This window comes from Eucyclogobius newberryi, unplaced genomic scaffold (assembly GCF_026437365.1).
Source record: "Eucyclogobius newberryi isolate DKJ021-1_F unplaced genomic scaffold, fEucNew1.0.hap1 SCAF_14, whole genome shotgun sequence".
Lineage (NCBI taxonomy): Eukaryota > Metazoa > Chordata > Actinopteri > Gobiiformes > Gobiidae > Eucyclogobius > Eucyclogobius newberryi.
Window position 1 is genome coordinate 15,628,808 of NW_027315768.1, and position 24,579 is coordinate 15,653,386.

General features: G+C 44.3%; 1 protein-coding gene across 2 annotated transcripts in view; it reads right to left on the bottom strand.

Annotated features, from left to right (window-relative positions):
* Positions 1–24,579, bottom strand: part of LOC140359514 (obg-like ATPase 1) — a 49,869-nt gene that overhangs the window by 16,567 nt on the left and 8,723 nt on the right. For both annotated transcript variants that reach the window (XM_072444471.1, XM_072444472.1), the window contains exons 3-7: positions 23,930–24,073; positions 22,977–23,104; positions 8,829–9,007; positions 5,787–5,867; positions 5,421–5,518 (exon numbers count right to left, since the gene is read on the bottom strand). In XM_072444471.1, the coding sequence (XP_072300572.1) occupies positions 5,421–5,518; positions 5,787–5,867; positions 8,829–9,007; positions 22,977–23,104; positions 23,930–24,073 (630 nt within the window). The remainder of the gene's footprint in view (positions 1–5,420; positions 5,519–5,786; positions 5,868–8,828; positions 9,008–22,976; positions 23,105–23,929; positions 24,074–24,579) is intronic.

The window sequence follows — 24,579 nt, forward strand, 5'->3', positions numbered from 1 at the left end:
GCACGGTCATAACCCGAACACGCAGAGCAAACAAAGACACTGCAATGTCTGTGTTTGATTCAAATTATTATAAAAGCAATTGATTATTATAATAAGGATCAACCAATGCATTTTGTGTCGCTCTGTTTAATACAAAAATAGCCTATGTTACAATAAAAGAGCCGGTCTATATTTACTGTAGATAAACAAATGAAATAAATCACAATATAGGTCAATTAATTAGTTGCAAAACACATTAGGTACATTAAATGGCCAGAAAAAGTTGAATAAGTAGAGTTGATTTGTGTGTTGTGTGTGTAAAATACATTTTAGACTTTTAGAGGAACTGTTGTATTTGGATGACAAAGTATAAGTCATTCTAAAATAACTCTTTTAATCTTCAATTGTTCTCTTTTGTGTTTGTCGTTGCCAACATGTTTTAGGCATATTTTGTCTTATCAAAACACGCGATCGATCAGAACAAAATCATATAGGATAAGATAAGATATTCCTTTATTGTCCCACAATGTGTCACTGTGATATTTTAATATGAAATCAGATCAGAAAAAAAATCCCATTTGTAAGTCACACATTTTAATGGCAGTTCAGAGTTGTTGTCATTTGTTTTTATTGATGCATTTATAATAATTGCCTAAAGAAGTGAACTTTGGCCCTCGTGTAGTCCTAATGTATGTTTGCTATAGGTGGAATTACCTTGCAACTGCGACTCATGTAATTTCACCAAAATTGTATTGCATTATGTAATTGTATACAAGGAAAATTAGGAAAAGGTCTTGAATATAATAGTGTTCACTTTGTTCAAGTGAAAGGAGTAGTTTACTTTAACTGTCAGGCACTTGAAGCTATAAGTGAACACGCTTTAATGGAGCAAGAACTTCAAATGTCATCTTTAGGTGCTGCACTAAAAGCCGGGGTTTGGTCGCAGAGCACAAGCAGCTAAGCTATATACTGGCCTCAACGTTGAGATCTATGCCCGACCCACTGAAATTTCACCAAATGTCTTTCCCCAATCTGTATCTCTGTTTTACACCTATATGTCTGTTGTGGGCCAAAACATCGAATACACTGTCACTGGTTACAAAATAATTAGCTACAGATAACACAGGACAGAAAGAATCATTACATCATCTTACTGACAGACAAATACAAAATAGGGTGTAACACAAAATACTTTTCAATACTATTATCACAAGTCGTTGAGTCTGCGGCAATTACAAATCAAGCTGTCGTCCCAAAGGGAAAAAATGAGGTTGATGTCATTAGTCAGTGTAACAGGATTGTGTCTGTTCCTCCACAGAAGGCTGACACATAACAACAGACCAGGGACAGTCTACTGCTCCACAACTTACACACCAACTTCATTAGCACCATCTGGTCCAACTTTACTGCACTGTCTCTCCTTTTCTGTTGTTTTCTACCATCCACAGTCTACCATTACAACTCACTGTGTACACATTGTTGTACAGGAAGTGTGGGCAGGATTTCTCGCTGAACAAACGAAGATATTGGCTTTGAACGCAGCACTGGAACTTACTGGATTGTAGTTCCTAAAAAACATAGATGGAGCTGAAGGTTTTGCACTCAATGAACTGGAGTTGTGTTTATGGCAGTGTTGGTTTGGAGGGGCTCGACTGCAGAGAGAAGAGGGGTCATAACGGGCTGCCTCATCATCACTAAATCCCAGGGGATGAATGACAAAAGCGTCAAAAAATGCTAAATTTATGCTTGAACATGTAATGAATGCAAAATATATACGACATGCTATCTGAGTAGTATTAGCTTTTGTAACTGCATTATTTTTGTGGTGGGCAGAATTTAACCAGTGAAACCTGCATCCCCCACTGTAGCTGTTAAAGCGCCCCCTAAAGGACCAAACAGGTATCTGACATGCATTTGTTTCCTTTCACAAATGACATCAATATAGCTACTGAAGACAAAACACATTTATCACAAGCTAAAGAATTTATAGATTAATTATTTAATTAAATGTGTTCATTATACATTGAAATTAAAATATTTATTAAAAATAGGTCATACCAATATGAATATAACAAAATAATCTGACCACAGGACGACATGATAAGCTTTAAAAAATAATAATGAAAAAAGATGCACTGCATGTACCGTATTAAATAAAACAAAACAAATATTAGAACAAACTGTTAAAATTAAAGTACTGTTTATTAAATGTTTTTCTGGAGTACAAACATATTTCTGTTGCACTAAATAAAGTTGTGAAAATATTCTCTGTCTCAGTGAAAAGTAACAGGATATAGTAATACCTTCATGACATTTGTGGAATCAAAACTGCCGTAAAAATGTCAACTAAAAAGGATGTTGTATGATTAGATGATTCATGTTACGGCTCAGCGTTGTATTAATTACAATTATTTATGCTTTAATGTTGACAGGCGACCATTAACGCACATTCACAAGCTTCAGCTGTTTGCAAAATTGACACCACAAGCAAAATGTGTAATAATCATAATCTTATCATACTTAGTAAATCCATTCCTTGTATTTAAGGGACATTACATGCACTTTATGGAGACATTTTATGACTTTTGAGGGGTACCTTTAGGGGTCTGTGTTTTATTCCTATTAGAGCATCCTGACAAGAGAAAAAGCCCCATAACAAAATAAAAAGCGGTGCACTTACATACACACACCATGCACACTGTTAATAGTAGCTCCATGTGGTAGTAGCTCGTGGTTTGCTCACTCTCCAGAGGCAGAGCACTCAGAGGCAGGCCACGCTCGTCGGCTTCCTTAAAGGTCAACTCATCTACTTAAGAGGCACCAATTTACTTTAATGTACATTGTCCAAAAGAACAAGAGAAAGAGGAAAGAAAATGCCATCAAAAACATCACAGCACATCCGGACTTTATATTTCTCCTATTTGTCTTGGCAAAGTCTGTCCAGTCGAAAAAAAAGTATTAAAAATGAATGTCTAAATCAGTGTCAGAGCTTGTCAAATAAACACAGTGACAGATGTAAATATACTGGGCCGGAGCACGTGTCATCAGTAGTCCGATAATGACCCTGTAGTATGTACTGCGTGCTAAAGTCTGCAGGCAGCTCCCAGACCAGAGCAGAAGAGAAAGCCTCTTGATAGACTCTTGTAGATGCCATTCCCTATCACGCAATGCCTCTCAGTCATAAACACAGGACAAATGCGGCCTTAATCATTTTTTACGAGAAGGGATGTGCAGGGGGCAGTGATGGCTGGAGGGAGAGGGGAGCAGCGGGCGGCCCTCTGCTCAGAGGAGCGGCAGTCTCCTCTGGAACATCACAGGCCTTTGATGTGCACACCGCAATTACAGCAGCATCCAAATGAGCGCCCGGTCGCCTCTGAGACAGACTTCAAACATGCACATGGACACATTCTCATACACATACACTGCAGACCGGAGCCATGTGCTGCTCTCCACAGTAAATGATGTTCTGTCTCCAGCAGAGCAGCTGGGATGAAAGCGGCCTTGCTCCTTGTCTGATCCACATTAATGATGGTTTGCTAAAGCTAATACACTATATTCTTGTCTAAACAAGAGCAGCCTGGTGTGTGGCTCCCATACTCGAAACAAGATTGTGGTAGTTAACAATGGGCTGCTTCAGGGCCTCCAAACTCTGATAACATTATGGTAAGGTCGTTTGATAAATGTTGACACATAAAAGTTAAAACTCACCCAACCTGTGCAAACATCACAACTAAAAATAGGCTTCAGATGCCTTTACCTAAATGGCGAATGGCAACATGCCATCAACAAAAGAGCAGAAATCAAATGGTGCTTGTAGAGCAGTGTAAACTAAACCTGTGATATGGCCTCAATGAATGTCCTAAGAGACACAGATAAAATTGGCTTATTTGCCTCATTCGAGGATTCGCCTCCTTTTTCTGAGCACATTAAAGCTGAGATTGCAATTTGTCTTGCTGTTTGCTTTGAATAGTCCTAAAGCGTATCATCATCTCAACTGTGCCGGTGGAAAAACACGAGAGCATGGCGACAGCCAAATGGCAGTCTGGCGTCTCTGCTGCAGACTAGCTGCCATTAGGGCTGAGAGCGGCATTTATTGTACAATTAGGGCCAGCTCAATCTACCTGTAATCATCTCCATACAGGTGTGAGCTGCTCTCTGGACAAGGGAAGTGACTCATCACTTGTCAAACATCAACACTTTGATGTCAGTATTGTTCAGTGGGAGCCCCCAGGACACCTGAGCACTACTGTTTAAAACAGCACAGGATTTATTGCATTTCTCACAGTAAAAATCCCCACACACGCAAGTTAAAAAGCTCTTTCTGCTGATGACGGATGTTCCACATGCCATGAATCATTTGATTTATGAGCTCGCTCCCTCCTCTCTCTGTCTGACACTCATACTTTCGTGTCAAGAACATTTTAACAAACACTCATAGGTAAACAACTTCCCTTGTAATACAATGCTGCCAAGTAAAGCACTGAAAACAAATTTTGCAAGAAGTGACACCACAAAGCCTAGAGGGCAATTGGAAAAGTGTGGTAACAATCCACAAGTTGGTGTTATTGACAAACTGCTGGAGTGAGGAAAAGTAGCCCTTTCACATGTAATGGATGTGTCCGCGGCCTCTCTGGAGATAACATTACTATAAACGGACTTGGAACAAAACACAGAGCACCAGTCACAATGACATCGTCTTTATCTTTGCTGCTGGACACTTTTGGTACAACAAATGTAAACATGATTTCTTTTGTTATTAACAATCAATTAAAGCCTAATTTGTGAGGATTTATTTTTTTATCAGTTGTTTTCACATGACATATTTCACATCAAACACATAATTTGATTTATATTTTTTGCTGGAAACATTTTTCAATAAAAGTCTCAACTTATATTGTGCAAGCCATGTAAAGAAAGTCTTGTAAAGTATGCGACTCAGATCCACGTCTTGAGCAACAACATGTGTAGACAAAACCAAATATTTGACACAAACCCCTAAATGGCCATATAATATTAATAGTGGTGTTTATGCCTCAAGTTTATTGTCCCCGGCCTCTCCGCACTGTATTAATCACTTACTCATGTTTGTTTTGTTGTCATTCAAAGCCTTTGATATCATATGGAAATTTAGCAGTGAAATGAAGTCCGTATGTGGCTTAATGAAGAGCAGAGTCTGAGGGCAGAGCTGGCTGTTAGTGCCACCTCCAGGCAGATCCTCTCACAAAGATATGACTGCTAAAACCAGCGGGGGGGCAGCCTCAGTAGATCTCTGCATCTACACTTCTCACACTCCACTGTACCGTATTAATGCAGGCAGGACGCAAGATCCAATCAAAGTTAGCAGCAAGCCGCTTCATAAGTATGAGGGGAAAAAAAGCTCTTTGCTGGTGATTAATGAGTGGAATGAGACATGGCGGCCTCTCCTACCTTCCAGCACTTACCATTTGTTCTTCCTCCTGATGTAGTCTTTCTCTGAGAGGTTAACGAGGTAAATCATGGGTTTGGATGTCAAAAACAAGTATTTGTTGAGCACGTCGATCTGAAAAGACAGTGGCACGGTGAAAAAAGACAAGGCTCAAACTTTTAACAACGGCAAACAAAGTAGAGTGAACACAGAGTCTGTTGTGTGTAGGAGCAGTGGGGGGGGGCTCTGTAAAGATCAACATCAGCATGGCCAGATGTCATTAGTTTGTACAAAAGTGACGTCAAAAAAATATAACACAAGACAGATATGATATTATTGTGCACAAAAAATACTAAAAAGCCGTTGGAGTTTTTAATAAATCTGGTTGACTTCAAAGACGTACCTCCTTGTCGTTCCATTCGTGATTGTAGCGGACATGTTTCTTTTCATCCAGGACCCAGCTCTTGATTTTGCACATAATGTCCTGTTTGGGGTTAAAAGAGAATAAACAAGAAGCCATTAAAGGAGATGAAAAAGAGTATAAACGCAGCGGGGTATGGGGTAATTATTTCCTAAATGCACTGCATCCTGATGCCCAAATGAACAATGGCTGTGCAGGGATTGAAGCAGGAGTGCAGCTTTGACATAGATGGCACGCACAGGACCCCCTATCGCCTTAAAAAGCTTGAGAAAAACCTTCAGGACTATGGCAGCATACTTTATATTGTTTAATGAAAAGGATGGGTGACAGCATTGACATGAGAGGAGTCAGTTACTTAAGTGTAAATGATCTGCTCCCTCTCAGATCTGACTCAGAATGCAGTCATTTGGAATGCACTCCAGTGAGCTACACAAGTATTTATTCAGCAATTCTTGTGGCGAAAACACGGAGCATCAGCCCCGATGTAAGCCACATTCATTACTAAGGCACTTGTGGGCTGGGACCACAGGCAGGACTCGGTCTTGACAGGATCTGGAAGCGGAAAAGGGTGGGAAAATGGGAGGGAGGTAGTTATAAAATTTGTAATAAAGAAATTGAGCCTATTATTGTTGATCCAGCTCCACAGAAATTAGCGGAACACATTCTTTTTGTTCCTGTCAACTTGACCTCCCCCTTCATATAAAAGTCCCCCACCCCCTGCAACACTCCCTCAGCCTGCTCTTCCCTCCCCAAAGCCTCGCAGCACTTCACAATCACACTGCCTTTTGAAAGAAGTGAGGAAAAAATCCTGCCAGAGCCTCAATTACACAATGGCAGAGAGAGCGGCACACACTGACCCCCGGCCAGCTGCATTCGCTCTGGGCACATCTCTCTCCACAGGAATTCTAAAGGCCTTTTAGTGGTGCGGCCAGAGAGCAGCAGCGGGAGAGAGCGCAGGAAGAGGCGCGGACACAGGGCCAGTGCGGCCCAGCCTTCACAGAGAGATTAATCATGTGTGAAATGGAAACAGCAAACGGCCAGTGACACGGGCTGAACCCGCTCCAGGTTTCCCTCATCAGCTCTAACAGGCAGGTGTTAATAAAAGGCAGATAGGTCCCTCCGGGGTCAGCACATACGCCTGCCGCCATCACACGCCGCTGGTGGGCCTGCCACCGCCGCATTGTTTTCCAAGGATGGGGATTTTGAGGATTCACAGCAACAAAAGCAGAACATATTGTTCTTGTAAACACAGCACAGGCAAATGCATTTAAATCTTTATAACAATGCATAAAAATGAGGCCGTGCTGCTGCATCCATTTAAATACAGATTCTCAGAGGAGAATATTAAGAGGCCTTTTCTCCTGAAAACACTTTTATACAGGCTTTTAATATGTATAATAGCTCTTTATTATTTATCTATATAACATTTTAGTAAATGAGGAACAATATCAAAAGTTTTCTTTTTTAAATTTTATAAATGTCACAGCAGGAAGCTGCAAATTAAAAGCAGACCTGTTCATTATAAAAAGCTTGTGCATTAAACTCCCCTGAGTGTCTCCAGCATGAGGCCGAACAATATGAAGTACATGCTCAATGGGATAAAGTGTAATCTGAAATGTGACATAGTTCATACATATGTACATTATTCTGTCGGATCCAGGTTTATTAATTATTAATGGTTTTACCGTGTTCACATTTTATCAGAATAAATAATGAAATTCTTTAAATTTCTGATCAAACTTTGAGTCTTGTTTGTCTCTTTGGAATGAATTGAAAACTACTTGAAAAAGGATGTCTTTGGAACAAGGTGACAGAAAATATGGGAGTTTGATGACATGATAATAGGTGTAGGCAATATTTTCTCTGCGTCCCTTCACCTGCTTCACATATTGTTTCTGATTTAATAGGCCCCTGTCATTGCTCACACAGTACGTCCTATTGTCAGAACGTACATCTCTGGGTAGACTCCCGCGCTGGTCTGGTGCTGACATAAACATGTTTGGAGGTGACAACACACAGCTGAGGCGCTGCGAGACAATCCCAGCGTCTCCGAGCTGCACCCGCCTTTGATAAGCACCATTCTTCTCCATCTAAAGAGGTCTTCTATAGATTTCACTTTGCCGACGTGTGCACAACCTTTGACAAGTAATGTAGATCATTTTTATTCATTGCCTAAAATTGTTAGCAATTATGTGCGTAAGCGGCCACCTGCCTGGGCTGAATGGCTCCTGTCTGCGGGCTACAGGGGTGTGGGGAAGTGCTGTTGGCAGGGAGGAGGAGGGGGAGGGAAGGGGGTGTGGTGGGGCGTCTGCAGGGGTGGGCAGGGGGGGGGCACTGACGGGCTCGGGGGCGGCTGCAGCAGGTGAAATAGCCCCTCTCGTTAGTGTAATGACTGGTCAGAGGCTCAAATTGGGCATGCAGCTTATAGCAAAAGGCCAGGTTTGCTCATGCTCACACCATGATAGGGCAGTGGGAGACGTTCACCACCAAATGAATGCTAAAGTTAGCTGCTAACCCTCATTAGCCTAACAATATGAGCAGTGCTTCCACACTCTTCCTCTGATCTCCTTATGTGACTAACCCTAACCGCTCTGTCAAAGTATATGCCAAACATTTATGCTATTCATAATGACATATAGGCTTCCCTTTCACCCAGCGCTTGGCCTCGCACAATTTTCTCCGGGGATGCTGCTGTAGGTGTCTGATTTGAGTATTACTTTAGATGAAAAGAGCTGTACAGATACACTTTCATTAGCCTGGTAGCGTGACCCAGGGTCAGCAGCTGAATAAGTAACTCTCTATTAATGATTTCTACAGCAGAAAACCATGACCCTGATCACTTCCCATCTCAAGACAGGGAAAAAAAAAGGTCCAAAGAGGAGAGGAAGAGGGGGAGGAGGTTCTTATTGGAGGGAGATTAGAAAAAAAACATAATTTTCTCTCCCAGGGCATGTGTGTGGGAGGGATATAATTTTGTAGCATGCTGTGAGGGGAAGCAAAGGCTTGCTGGGGACATGAACTCACATATTCTGGTTTGAGCTTCTTGTCTCCTCCACCTCTGATGGCCGTCTTCTCCAGCTTGTCGATGATGGGGCCGATCAGCTCCTCGTCCTTTAGCCTTAACTCCTCGTGGATGATCTCCATGTCCCTCACTGGGTCCACTGTCCCCTCCACGTGAATGATATCCTCATCTTCAAATGCACCTGCAGAGATGGGAGAAAAAACATACCGTAAACTCCCAAGTGGAATGACACTATCTGGAAGCACCAGCAAGAAAGATCAATGGCATCGACTGTGGGATGACATTAGATTTAGTTGAAAAATAAATCATTATGTTCTGCGAGAACATGGGAAAAATAAGCATTTACAATTCACAGTGGGAAGATATATTGTGAGAAATACAGTGAAACATAATTATTCTAGTATATTAGGAATGTGTTGCCAGTAAGTACTTGTAGTACTAGAAGGTTAAAACACACAAAGGCAATACAAATGATTCATATATGATTTTTTAAAACTTAAATACATGCTTTATATACTTAGCTGTACTATATACTACAGAAACCTGGTTTGCTCCACTTTACACTTTTACATTAAAGCTTTCTTAGTTTAGCTTGCAACCTAAAACAACACTCATTTTATTGCAACAAATGTTATTTATATTTACTGCAGCTAAACGAAGGAATCATTTACACAATAGGTGCACTATGCAACTTTTCTGGTAGAGTGTCCGAACTGATTGTTTCCATGGAGATGCTGATGCTTTGCCTGGAATGGCTCTGACCTGATATATGTATGTATGTATGTATGTGTATATATATATATATATATATATATATATATATATATATATATATATTTTTTTTTTTAAATATTATATTTGCCTGGAACATTCCAGGCAAAGCAATAGCATCTCCATAGAAACAATCAGATCGGACCCTCCACCAGAAAAGTTGCATATTGCACCTTTAAATAGCAATGTAAAATGTTCTTGAATGCATTTGCATTCAAATGAAAGCCTTGTTTTACTTTTAAAAAGCCCAGTCTACCTTAATGTGCGTCTAAAAAGAGCATGGTTAGGAGCAAAATGTCATAAGAAAATGGTGGCAGTCGTGCTCTTTAGTGCTTAAGCTGGAGCTGTGCTGGTGATTAGGTAATGAGGCAGGAGAAGGCCATTTAGCACCAGTGCCTCTAAGGACTCCTCCAGCAGAGCTCCTCAGGGTGGGGGTGGGGGGTGTCACAGAAGAGAGCCTGGAATATCACTAAGACCAAATGTAGCCGCCTTTTATTTACAGCACCGGGAACATATACAAATCAATTTCCAATTTTTCACAGGAGGTGTCTAAAGCAGCCAAATGTCTTAATTGACTGGAATTTACTGTTTCTTTTGGTAAAAGTTTCTTCTTTTATTATTTATTTTTTTTCTTTTGAATTTGCATATGCATCAGTCGTCCAGCAGAACTCAAATGCTCATTTCCACCTTATGACATCAGTCCTGGTGTTAATACAGAAGCGCTCTTCTGTGTCTATTCACCTTCATCAGATTTATTCTAACTATTTCAAGCTGTTGTAAGCAACAACTATTGAATGAAGTTCAATAGTTCTCTATGACTATTTGAGCCTTCAGGAACTAAAACAGGAGCCAAATGATTTACACTGTCTGCATTTCATTCATCACCTGATCCATAAGTTTACATTGTGTCAGAGTGGGAATGTGGCTTTTGTCAGTGTGGAGATAGAAGTGGAAGTGGTGTGAATGACAGTTGGCTCCGGTGTAGGACATTATGTGAAGAATGCACATGTGGAGTGTTATCAGTGGCATATTAGAGCACTGGCAACCTAAATGTGCAGCACCATGTCGACAGGAGAAGCGCCGCAAGACAGAAGCATCAACAAGAAGATGCACGTTCTCATTCACAAAGCTGTCACCATATCGGTCATCACACCAAGACAGTGATGCATGTTCTACACTGATGAGTCATGTTATTGTCATTATTCAGTATTACCTAAAGCTCAGCTCAAGTGGCTCTCGTAAGTCTGCACATGACTAACTGCATAACATTTATTTCACTTGCCAATTCTTTGACTGACAACCTGTACAGGTTTCTTAAAATGAGTCACGTTCCTGACAAAACCAATAACAGTAAAAATGTCCAGCGATGGCATAAAAAATTAATTAAAGTTCCCTGGAACGTTCGCTCTTCCAGCGAAGATTCCAGTTTCCCTAAATGTATGTAAACTCAAACATTTTATTACTAACCTGAGCTACATGATGGTTTATGAAAAAAATGCTAACTATTAGCAATGTTTGATTATAATTAGCTGCCACAACACTTTTTTGTAATTTATAAGATGAAAGACAAGGACTATCACACAGTAGCCCAGAGTCACAACTTGATTAATTAACTAAAAAAAAGTCCTCTGTAAACTAATTTACAAAGATGTTTAAACAATAGCTCTTCTCCGAAACTCTTCTGCAGTTATTTAGCTCATATTTATGAACAAATAATCTTCGGATTTGTCAAAACCTCTACAGTTCAAACCAGCCTTACGACTTTTGTGCAAGCTGTCATCCTGCGTGTTGTCCTCATGCTGAAATGAACTTATCCAATTACTCTTTGCCTAATCAGGCTGTTTTGGTTCCTCTCCTCTTGCAGAGGTACTCCACAGTATAAACAGTTCACTTACGCCACACAGAAAGGGGCTAATCAGTGGAATTATTGTTTTGCCGCTCCAATTTACCAGCTCCCTGTTCAGCACTGATTGGAATGAAAATTTGCCATTGTGTCTGTGTGAACTCAGAAAATATAATGCAATGTAATCATTTTGTTAGCTGAGTGAATATACATACATTACAAGCAATTATGATTTACAGTTTCTGATATGCGTTTGTTGTTCAATTTAGCAAGTTCTAATTATGAGCAGAGTGCTTTGAAAGGGTTTGCACGGGTAATAAAACCGTATGAATTTGTATAAATCACTGCTGATTGGACCAGCTAAACTAAATATCTGTGTCCATATGTCCTAAAGTAAAAATCCTAGGTCATTTTTGTAACACATTTAAAAAGGCAATCAGTGTCCCAGCTAATATACCCAGTAAAAGGGTCGATAAGTAAGATTTCAAACGGGCTTTTGAGAGCAGCTGATCAGTCACTATTTAGTCATCAGCTGACACTCTCCTCTGACTGCCACATATTCCACAGTAATTTGCTTTAATTAATTTCGCCTAATTTAACATTCACATCTACTTTACCGTCGCCCCATTCACAGCTTTGAGCCGCGAGAACAAATTGACGAGGTGAAAGAGAGGAGGGCAATCCGAGGGGGCAATCTCCACAATTAGTGCTTTAACAAGGTGCTGTGGACAGGGCTGTGCAGAGGACCGCCACCACAAAGAGACGTACACGGGGCACTAAAACAGCACAGAGGGGGACGGGAGGGGAGGGAGACGGGGGGTGAGGGAGACGGGAGGTGAGGGAGACGGGAGGTGAGGGAGACAGGAGACGGGGGCGAGGGAGACAGGAGGTGAGGGAGACAGGAGGTGAGGGAGACAGGAGGTGAGGGAGACAGGAGACGGGGGGCGAGGGAGACGGGAGGTGAGGGAGACGGAGGTGAGGGAGACAGGAGGTGAGGGAGACAGGAGGTGAGGGAGACAGGAGGTGAGGGAGACAGGAGACGGGGGGCGAGGGAGACGGGAGGTGAGGGAGACGGAGGTGAGGGAGACAGGAGGTGAGGGAGACGGAGGTGAGGGAGACAGGAGACGGGGGGCGAGGGAGACGGGAGGTGAGGGAGACGGAGGTGAGGGAGACAGGAGGTGAGGGAGACGGAGGTGAGGGAGACAGGAGGTGAGGGAGACGGGGGGTGAGGGAGACGGAGGGTGAGGGAGACGGGGGGTGAGGGAGATGGGATGTGAGGGAGATGGGGGTGAAGGAGACGAGGGAGACAGCAGTGAGGGAGACGGGAGGCGAGGGAGACGGGATGTGAGGGAGACAGGAGGTGAGGGAGACGGAGGGTGAGGGAGACGGGAGTGAGGGAGACGGGGGTGAGGGAGACGGGGTATGAGGGAGACGGGGGTGAGGGGGACGGAGGTGAGGGAGACGGGGGGTGAGGGAGACGGGGGGTGAGGGAGACGGGATGTGAGGGAGACAGGAGGTGAGGGAGACGGAGGGTGAGGGAGACGGGAGTGAGGGAGACGGGAGGCGAGGGAGACGGGATGTGAGGGAGACAGGAGGTGAGGGAGACGGAGGGTGAGGGAGACGGGAGTGAGGGAGACGGGGGTGAGGGAGACGGGGTATGAGGGAGACGGGGGTGAGGGGGACGGAGGTGAGGGAGACGGGGGGTGAGGGAGACGGGAGTGAGGGAGACGGGGGTGAGGGAGACGGGGTATGAGGGAGACGGGGTATGAGGGAGACGGGGGTGAGGGAGACGGGGGTGAGGGAGACGGGGGTGAGGGAGACGGGGGTGAGGGGGACGGGGGTGAGGGGGACGGGGGTGAGGGAGACGGGGTATGAGGGAGACGGGGGTGAGGGAGACGGGGGTGAGGGAGACGGGGTATGAGGGAGACGGGGGTGAGGGGGACGGGGGTGAGGGAGACGGGGGTGAGGGAGACGGGGGGTGAGGGAGACATAGGGTGAGGGAGACGGGGGTGAGGGAGACGGGGGTGAGGGAGACGGGGGTGAGGGGGACGGGGGGTGAGGGAGACGGGGGGTGAGGGAGACGGGGGTGAGGGGGACGGGGGTGAGGGAGACGGGGGTGAGGGAGACATAGGGTGAGGGAGACGGGGGGTGAGGGAGACGGGGGTGAGGGGGACGGAGGTGAGGGGGACGGGGGTGAGGGAGACGGGGGTGAGGGAGACGGGGGGTGAGGGAGACGGGGGTGAGGGGGACGGGGTGAGGGAGACGGGGGTGAGGGAGACATAGGGTGAGGGAGACGGGGGGTGAGGGAGACGGGGGTGAGGGAGACGGGGGTGAGGGAGACGGGGGTGAGGGGGACGGGGGTGAGGGGGACGGGGGTGAGGGAGACGGGGTATGAGGGAGACGGGGGTGAGGGAGACGGGGGTGAGGGAGACGGGGTATGAGGGAGACGGGGGTGAGGGGGACGGGGGTGAGGGGGACGGGGGTGAGGGAGACGGGGGTGAGGGAGACGGGGGGTGAGGGAGACATAGGGTGAGGGAGACGGGGGGTGAGGGAGACGGGGGTGAGGGGGACGGGGGTGAGGGGGACGGGGGTGAGGGAGACGGGGGTGAGGGAGACGGGGGTGAGGGGGACGGGGTGAGGGAGACGGGGGTGAGGGAGACGGGGGTGAGGGAGACATAGGGTGAGGGAGACGGGGGGTGAGGGAGACGGGGGTGAGGGAGACGGGGGTGAGGGAGACGGGGTATGAGGGAGACGGGGGTGAGGGAGACGGGGGTGAGGGAGACGGGGTATGAGGGAGACGGGGGTGAGGGGGACGGGGGTGAGGGAGACGGGGGTGAGGGAGACGGGGGGTGAGGGAGACATAGGGTGAGGGAGACGGGGGTGAGGGAGACGGGGGTGAGGGAGACGGGGGTGAGGGGGACGGGGGGTGAGGGAGACGGGGGGTGAGGGAGACGGGGGTGAGGGGGACGGGGGTGAGGGAGACGGGGGTGAGGGAGACATAGGGTGAGGGAGACGGGGGGTGAGGGAGACGGGGGTGAGGGGGACGGGGGTGAGGGGGACGGGGGTGAGGGAGACGGGGGTGAGGGAGACGGGGGGTGAGGGAGACGGGGGTGAGGGGGACGGGGTGAGGGAGACGGGGGTGAGGGAGACATAGGGTGAGGGAGACGGGGGGTGAGGGAGACGGGGGTGAGGGAGACGGGGGTGAGGGAGACGGGGGTGAGGGGGACGGGGGTGAGGGGGACGGGGGTGAGGGAGACGGGGTATGAGGGAGACGGGGGTGAGGGAGACGGGGGTGAGGGAGACGGGGTATGAGGGAGACGGGGGTGAGGGGGACGGGGGTGAGGGGGACGGGGGTGAGGGAGACGGGGGTGAGGGAGACGGGGGGTGAGGGAGACATAGGGTGAGGGAGACGGGGGGTGAGGGAGACGGGGGTGAGGGGGACGGGGTGAGGGGGACGGGGGTGAGGGAGACGGGGGTGAGGGAGACGGGGGTGAGGGAGACGGGGGTGAGGGGGACGGGGTGAGGGAGACGGGGGTGAGGGAGACGGGGGTGAGGGAGACATAGGGTGAGGGAGACGGGGGGTGAGGGAGACGGGGGTGAGGGAGACGGGGGTGAGGGAGACGGGGGGTGAGGGAGACGGGGGTGAGGGGGACGGGGGGTGAGGGAGACGGGGGGTGAGGGAGACGGGGGTGAGGGGGACGGGGGTGAGGGAGACGGGGGGTGAGGGGGACGGGGGTGAGGGGGACGGGGGTGAGGGAGACGGGGGTGAGGGAGACGGGGGGTGAGGGGGACGGGGGTGAGGGGGACGGGGGTGAGGGGGACGGGGGTGAGGGGGACGGGGGTGAGGGAGACGGGGGGTGAGGGAGACGGGGGGTGAGGGGGACGGGGGTGAGGGGGACGGGGGTGAGGGGAACGGCCTGTATAGGCCTGTATAATTTTAGAAAAAAATATCAGATATGAAATAACTATAGTTTGTATTTCATTATTTTAAGTTCAATTTAATTATGTATTATGTCTTGATCACTTTACAACTCTTGTTGTAAATTGTGTCAAAAAATCTACCAAACAATACCAGAAAAAGGTGGGAAAAATCTGGAGTAAAATCTTTTTTCTTGCTACTTTTCTTCATGTTTGCATGTGGTCTTACACTTGTATTATTAGCACCTAGTTTCTATACTAGTTGCTGCATTGGTTAGTATAAGATCTTTTATACTTTTTACAGCCCTGCTACATTCAGACCATCTGCCATCAGAGATTTGCAACAGACGCAACACAAACATAACTTTTTCTAATTTAACTCAATGTATTTTTGGAGAGCCTAATATCACAACACAAACAATCAAGACATTCTAGTTCTGGATATTTCTACTGATATAAACAGCATTCAAAGTTGCGGAGAAGTTAGAGCATCCTCAAAGACAAAATCTTTAGAAAGGATAGTTTCTAGTTCTCAAATCTTGAATCCTGAATGAAGTGTGATCATGTGACCTACTTTTGACAGCAAAGAGACAGAAAATCTGCCTTGGTAATTGCACAGAAATGAATCATTGCTAGATTGCTCCATAACGAATGTCTCTCGTAAATGAAATAAGAACATATGTATGATTTCTTTATTTCTTCATCTCTCATAGGTTTGTAAAGTACTTTTCTTAGTGTAACAATACAAAGTTTGTCTCCAGTCTGTTGATAGCTGCTGTAAAGAAAGTTCTGAGCAGCATTAAAATGTAGCATATGGCAGCGCGGCGTTAGCTGCAGCATGCTCGCACCATTACTCTCCTGTCAGGCGCACAGACAAGGCAGTCATCAGAGTCAAGCTGGATCGATAATGATTGAGCCGCCTCTGTGATGTTGCTACCTGGGAGGATATGTGGTCATCATAATTCAGCTAAATTACAGTATGCATTGACTTGTGACTTCCTGCGCGTGTTTTCACATGTAGCCAAGCCCAGGAGCACATCTAAAGAAGCTGCATTCCTCGCGCCGCCTTTAAAAACGTTCATGCAAACTCTACCGCGGCAATTCTCCTGGTAATCAGTGCAGTAAAAGCTATTTTATGAGTCTGTCAGAAAAGGCGCATTATGGATGTCTTCTTCCCGGGATGAAAAACACTGGCAGCACACACAAGAGTATTTACGTTCATTCAGGAAATATCGCCTTGACATTCATTTTAAGAATCTATGAAATTGACATGCAATTTGTAATGTGCTGCTTCTGTAACAGAGTTTGTGGCACATTCAGCCTTGTTTCTCGGTGTGAGTCAATTATGGCAGATACATTGGTTGCTAAAAAGCTGTTTGACACCAGTAAATGCAGGGTTTGAGGCCTCCTGAGCAACGCTCGTGTTTTCTCCATGATCCCATCTCTCAAACACATCACATACAAATGACAGTGCTGATAGCATGAATATCAAAAGCTCAAGGTACGCTCAATACCTGTGTAATCTGCTGGCATATCTGAGAAAAAAGTACAGAGCATTTGAGGAGCATTTTGCATAATATTGATATGATGGACTAAAAAGCCCAATGTCAGCATCATTTACAGGCAGTGGTGAGCAGAGAAGAGCCAGTCTGACATGACTATTCAGGCTTCAGTCAGAAACAACCATGTTAATGATCTTATCATTTACCTCTTTCTTTCATTTCTTATAGCTCAGCCTGCATTACAAGTGAAGCCTGAGTGAAGCGTCCTAAGCAGCGCTCTGTTGTCCCACATCATTCTGAGAACAAACCTTTTTAGATCCTTAACTACTATAGAACTGCTGATTGCACAGGCACCGGCAATTTCCTAACCAACCAGCACCAGAACAATGATGTGTTGAGCAGCTCCAGACCCTCAGCCTTTCAGAGGTGAATCATTTCACAGTTTGGAAGCAGATCACCATAGCAACTCCTCTTTGAAGGGTTTAGAATCACCATCCAATAATTCTATGATCATCGGGCCCTGCCATTCCCAGTGGTTCTTTTCACCACGGACAGGCGAGGGGGGCACAAGGAGGAAGCACCCAGACTCTACAGTCTATTTCAGGCAATTCATCTGACAAGCCCATTAGAATTCAAAATATTGCGACCTTCAATCACCGAGCATGTTATCTGGAGCTGTGGCCATCTCCAGTCAAGATGGGCACACATTTTTCTCTAATCATCGGCCATGAGTGGAGGCTGACAAAAACTCTTCATTCTCACTGAAGCAAAATGCTCATTTAAATGCTGTGACAGCCGCTCAAGCAGGCCACCAGCACACAAAGGGAGCCAGGGCCGTCACGCTACAATGATCTGAACCCCCAGAGGTAAAACAAAATGTAAACAAAAAACATTACCACAAAATCAAAACCTGGTCAAGAATGAGAGCGTAGAGTAAAAATAGTGTAATGTAATAAAAACAGTGCAATCAAGAAGCTGTGCATTTGACAAATCAATGCCTTTATGGTAATAAAACAGCATGTTATAATTCATCACATTATTAAACACATAAGTTCAGTGGCGTCTCCTGGAATTCAGGGAGTTTCATCCTTTTCTATAGCTGGAACTAAATTATATGTTCTTTCACTTATGAAGGATACAGTTCATGCTCTTACATGCATAATTATAAATCATTTTGTTGTTTGTTCAAAACAGTAACAGTTTCCATTAGTTTCTGCTCTAAGCAGCCGGAATAGCCTGCAGTCTTTACAGCTGTAAAAAACAGGCAAAAACATTATTCTTATTATATCTTAATAATGGAGGTATGCATTTTAATCACAGCGTCAATGCAGTAAATTTAGGTGTAATACGGAAGGATTTGCACATGCACTTTGACAGTGACTGGGCGAGGAGCTGCATGTTTGTCAGGTTTGTGAGCTGCCGAGTGACAGTGAGGATCCTGGAGCGGAGCCATGCCTGGCGTCAGTGTGGAGGCAGGTTGGTCATAAATCATCTCGTCTCAGTGCAGTTTGCTCCCCAGGCCTGAGGCAAAACAATGGCTTTGATTTGATCAGTGTAAGCGATTAGTGTGGTGCAGCAGGACGGCCTGGCATCTTTGTGACGCAACAGACAACCAGTTACAGCATCCACGGCGTTACAGTCGTGTGAGTCCGTATAATGCAGCGAGATTGTAAAAAAAATATAAAAGGTATCCTATTATAATAATTTATGCAATATATATTTTATTACATTTTTATTCGGTCGGGACAAAGTTCATGAGCAAATAGGACATGAAAATATGCCAGACATGTGTATGACCTAAGAGTCTGGTCTGTTTAGGCTGTGAGGTGCGGTAAACACTGACGGACAGGCATTGTGTGACAACTAACTGCTCTATTTCAATTCGTAATCATGATTCTACTAATTAAAGAACGATTAACATTTTCCTTGAGGCGTTTCTCAGGTGGAAATCTTATTATCTATAACATTTCTGTCGTGTGTTTGGGCAAACGTCTGAAGTTTATTGTTATATAAATATCACAATGCTTGTTGGCGTCAGTGTCGTGAGTTTGAATCCTGGCTCAGACAATTTGCTGCATGTCCTTCCCTCTCATCCCCATTTCACGCTGATCTGTCCTTTATAATAAAGCCTACGGCCCAAAAAACCCTTTCCACAAACTAACTATATATTGTTCTGTTTTGTCATTATTATGTTATGTTCTATGTGACATTACATAATCTGTGTAAATAAGTGTATGGTGAAATTATCTATAAATGATCTATATATTGTATCTATATAGCGCTATTCCACCTACAAGGCACTCAAAATAAACCTACAATTAAAAGACAACTGTAAAACAAATTATAAAGTCAATAATGTTGTGGAACAAAGGCAGTTGCCAATAACAATATTGTGATGGTTAAATACCAGGCCAGTTGCTATATTTAACCTAACCGGGCTAACCTAACCTTAATCTGGAATTCAAAACATTTAAACAAGCCCTTTTATCTAACTCTAACAGCAACAAATGCCTTCTCTGATTTAGCTCCTTCATAAAAAACAAACTTTCTCTAACTTTACATCAAGCAGTTCACAGAGCAAACTTCACCGCGCAGAAACCCAAAAATAACATCGGAGTGGCCACGGCAACCACCGTCTGTCCCCTCGGATTACACTTGCGACACTGCAGCGTCTCAAGGCTACGCCGCAGCAAGTGAAAATACATCTTCATCAGCAGCTGGTTTGCGCTTCCCCGTGGTGTGATTGGGGACCATCGGTGAGCATTCAAACATCTAATTGCTGGAAACCAAACTTCTGGGAATGGCGCCAGGTGAGTTGGCGGAGCTGCTGGCGGCAAACAGAGGAGGAGATGGAGTAGAACGTGTCTGTGTCTTGTCTGAGGCCCGTTCCAGTCACTGCAGAGGCACTGGAACAACACGCCTCCAAACTCTGCACCCGTGAGACCAGAGAGGGAAATTTAGGATGTCATTGCAGTAGTTTTTGGGGGGAAAGTGGAAAGTCGAGCCACTGTTTACACGAGCGTTTGAAAGTCATCAAGGTGAGTTACAAGAGCAAGCAAGTAGTGAAGCTCAATACAGTTTGCAGGAAAGGAGTGTAAGCTAGCTAAAAGATGACATCATTGAATTACGAGCAATCAGGAATGTAGGTGTGTCAATGAACAGACAACTGAAGAATGGAACTGCGTGTTGTGGTCCGAATAATTAAGGCTTTATTATTATTTGTTTGTCTCCATGGAGATGCAGTTGCTTTGCCTTGAATGCTCCACAGTATGGCATTAATCCATCTTACATTCATTCAATAACAGGCGTTTTATTACTCAAAGCAGCATTCGAGGCAAAGCAACGACATATCCATGGAGACAAGCAGGTGGGGGACCTTTCAGAAAAATATATATCATGTTATTATAGTAGAAAAAAGCTTTTAAGATGATCTGGAAATACATTATCCAGAGGACTTCCTTGTTTTCTACTATGGACCACTCCTTGACGAATTAGATATTACATTGACTTGTTTCTAAGAACCAAAAGGACCTTGGAAATGGTACAAGAAGTGGAGATTTGTTATTCTGTAAACTAGGGCAGAAAAGCTTGTTTGGTTTGAGTCTGCCACTTTCGGATTCTATTAATTTTGTTCATTGTATTTCTAAATTAAACTCTTAAGACAAAATGCCTAGACTGAAAACCAGTCACAATTACCATCACACTGGCTAAAACCACGACCTAATGGATTTGTTTTTGAGTAATGAGCTCGAACGGGTCAAACACCAGCTTCTAAATCGAGATCCAACAAGAACCAACTCCACTTGGCTAATGCAACGTATCTCTCTTCGCAATTGTTCTAAACTCTTGTGCTAATTCAGACAGAAAACACACCACTTCAGACAAGACCAAGTGAGATTCCCGCTACCATATAATCTGTTATATAAAAGCAGTGGCTGGAGCATTGCAGTCTGCCTGACATCAGATAGATATAATTACTATGGCTATGTTTAATGGTTAACTTGTGAAACATAGCACATCGTTGGCAGAGAAAACAATGGCATGCCACAGCCCTAGATGTAAACAGACAGCACAAGCAGTGGGTTTGATGTGCCCATTTCCGACTGCTGTGGACTGGAGTTGTCTTTGTGAGGGGCAGACACAAAAGAATTGATTTGGCCTCAGGGAGTGGTTTGTCCATTTAGCAGCCATTTTTAAAACAATGAATATAAGGAAACATATAGCAAGCGTTAAGTCATTAGAACACAAGCTGAAAACAGACCCGATGTTAGATATCTGTGAAGGGAAAATGTATCATGCTCACCCTAACCCAAGTGTATTGTTAGTTAAATGTTGCTTAGTATCTTCATTGTTTTACATTGTTACCCAGGGACATCAAGTAATATTCAGAATTCAGACAAAATGACTTAATTAATGAATCAAGCCAATTAAGTTGGATACAGTAAAGCAGACCAGAGAAACTACATGTATGGTAATGATTAATCTTATGGACGATGTAAATATTCATTAAAAAGTTGATTTGAAACATAATTAGATATCAATTCTCAATATTTACCTAAACAAAGTGCATTACATAATTTTGACTACTTGGTCAAATCAAAGAAACAATTAATATTTTGTGTTTAGCATTACCCTAATGCTTAAAATATGTAGATTTTTTACCTTTGTATCTGTATATATCATGATATGAATACAGCATTGGAATAAGCCACACTAAAATACATAGAATTCATGTCTGTGCCGACAAGTTTAGTGTTTATTAGTGAATAGTCATTGCAGTTGCCATGTGAAAACTGGACTATTTCATATAAAACATACTGTACTTAGAAACAATATAGAAAATGACCTTAATCTTAACCCTTTGTGACAGAGCTTTTCCTAGAGCCTCTAATCAGCCTCTTTTCACACAGAGGGGAAGTCAATAACAGCGCACAATCAGTACACAAACTCAGCTATTTTTAAAAGGCCCTCTCCAGTCATTTCAATAGCAGCAATTTGAATTATTCAAGCGTGTAACACTTTAATTGTGTAAGACAAAGAAAAATGTCAGAGGCGCAGGGGAACGGCGGGCAGAGAAAGAGAAACCTGCTAAATAATCTGAAGGATGTCTAGTTTGAGCGCCGTGTGAGAGCCGTGTGCGCTGAGCTAATCACATGTAAGCTAACTGTTCTCACAAATAAACAAAACTAATCCATGTCTTCATATTGATTCTACTTTATTAGATATTTTAGTGATTTGTGTTTTTTCAATTAAAGGCGATATGGACGATTTTTCGGCGATTTGAGAACGCAGGCGGAAGTGCGCATGTGCACTCCCCCGTGCGGACTGATACAACACACACGTGCGTTTGTTTATTAGCGCAACGGAGCGCATCGCATCGCTCGTCTCCCGTAGAGTTCTGTCCACTTCTGCGTCAGCTCGAACTGTCTTTCTCCGTCTTCATTTTGCCCTGTACACTGAGGGAACTATATTATGATAGATCCATGCGCTTAGGCACGCGGAAACGTGGGGACGAGCCTGACGCGGCTGCAGGTGAGCCATAGGTGCGTTTTATGATTGATAAGTGGCAGGACAAATGATTTATCCACGCCACGAGGAAATATGATAAAAAATTTGCTGAAAAAAATCGTCCATACCACCTTTAAGTTTACAATTTTGGAAAGAATTATTTGTATTTGTGCTGTTGTATGAATAATAAACATTTGCACTTAAACAAGTAACTGCTTTCTGATCGATTAAATGTGTTTGTTTACCAATTTGTTAATTACCAAATTAAATTAACAAGTTATAAATTGAAGACTGCTCAAAAGTCATATTTGAATGTTTTCATAGACATAGTACAACAAAAAAGGTTATAGAAGCACTTATACAAACACTATCCCATCATACAGTTGACAGTGTCAACTCTAAAACCACTAAACCACTTTGTTCTGCTTATCCAAATGTGAGATCCTCCCAGTTGGAACGTGTGGTTGGGTTTGACTTACCCAAACCAAGCTGTTGATCTTGGCAACAGCCACACAACATGCTGCCACTCCATTACGAGGAAGGGACATACTGTGAATATGTTTTATATGCAAACAGTGTGTGTGGAGAAGGAAGTGATCTAAACTCACGTGTCATGTGGAAGATGCCATCACAAGCGCTGATGTGGGACAGGAACGCATTGCCCAGGCCTTGTCCAGCATGAGCCCCCTTCACTAGGCCAGCAATGTCCACAACGTTCAAGAAGGCTGGAACCTTACTGCACATTACAGCGGAAAGATAGTGTGATCATTGTACATCTGAACCGTTCTCACTGGAATAATCAATTAATAATGAATAAAAACAACTAAGAAAAGGAACGGCTCAAACTTAGCCTAAGCTTGTGCATTTGTTACTTGGGTTGCACTAGTGTCACTGGACAATCATAAAAACCTTGACAATATATTGAAATGATTGTTCAGTGTGGTCTTGGCTTTCCAGATTTAGTTTTTTTCTTTTACCCTTTTAGCAAACAGCAGCATGTCAAGACCAAAAATTGCTCATTCCCTTTTTTTTAACTGAAGATGTGATTTGTTTGGTACCGCCCCCAGTTTTCTGATTGGCTGTAACTTGCATTAGAGAAGAATAATTCACAGGGACTATAACACTGACATACTGGTGGCTGAATGACCTGTTGTTTTAGTTCAAACTTATGATCATACTTTATATGAAACCTATTGTATAGTCCAAAAAGAAGCTGCATAGTCTCAGTTTGCATCCACACTGGTCTTAGAAAAGTGATCTAAATGCACATAGTGATAGGTTCTTTGTAGTTACTTGTCAAAGGCAGAGAAAGATGGTGTGAAGTGTCAGTGGAGCAGAGCAAATGTGAATGGGGCCTGCTTTAACAGCCACTGTAAACATGTATGATAACCAGGTGTGGTCCTGATGTTGCCTCTTTAACAGCGACCAGAGACCAGAGCAATCACACCTTGTATTGGCAGTCCGTGTCAACAACATGCTTATATATCTTCAGACCTATAGCAGGCGCTGGAGCGAGCGCAGACTCAAGTGTGAATAATGTGTGCGTGATGAGACCCCATACCTGGCAGGTTTGTGGAATTGGCAGAGGAAATCATAGCGTTCATCTGGAATGGGCACTCTGCTTTCATTTGGGTCAATGGTGCAGAAGGGGAAATTTTCTGCTGCAGCCTGGCTCTTTGTCAGCACATTGAAAAAGGTTGACTTCCTGAAAATCAAAACAGCAGTAAGGTCAGTCCATGGAACAGGATCTGGTGATATAGAGCCTAAAGCTACAGGTACCTAAGATTCTAGAAGACAACAGAAAGTGTGAAGATTTCACAATTGCTTATATGAATTATTATTATACAGAAATTATACTAGGGCTGCAACGATTACTCAAGTAATCGAGTAATTCAATTACAAAAAAGCTTTGTTTAGTATTTCATTGCCTCGATGATTCATTTAATTTACATATTTTTGATCTAAAACAAGTGAATCTGTGATGCGTGAAGCGCACGGAACGACTTGTAGTGCATTCGTTTCACACAGAGCTTGTTCTGGACCTGCAGGAGCTAGAGCTCAGCAGAGAGCGGCGTGTTTTAAACTCACAAGTGCGACCGGGAAAAGTTTTGTTGTGTGAAAGAGCACAGTGTTTTGAGCTGTAACTCTGCAGACATTCTGCAGCATTAGCACCGTGAGCCGTTAAAGCTTGGTTTAAACTTCCCACATGTA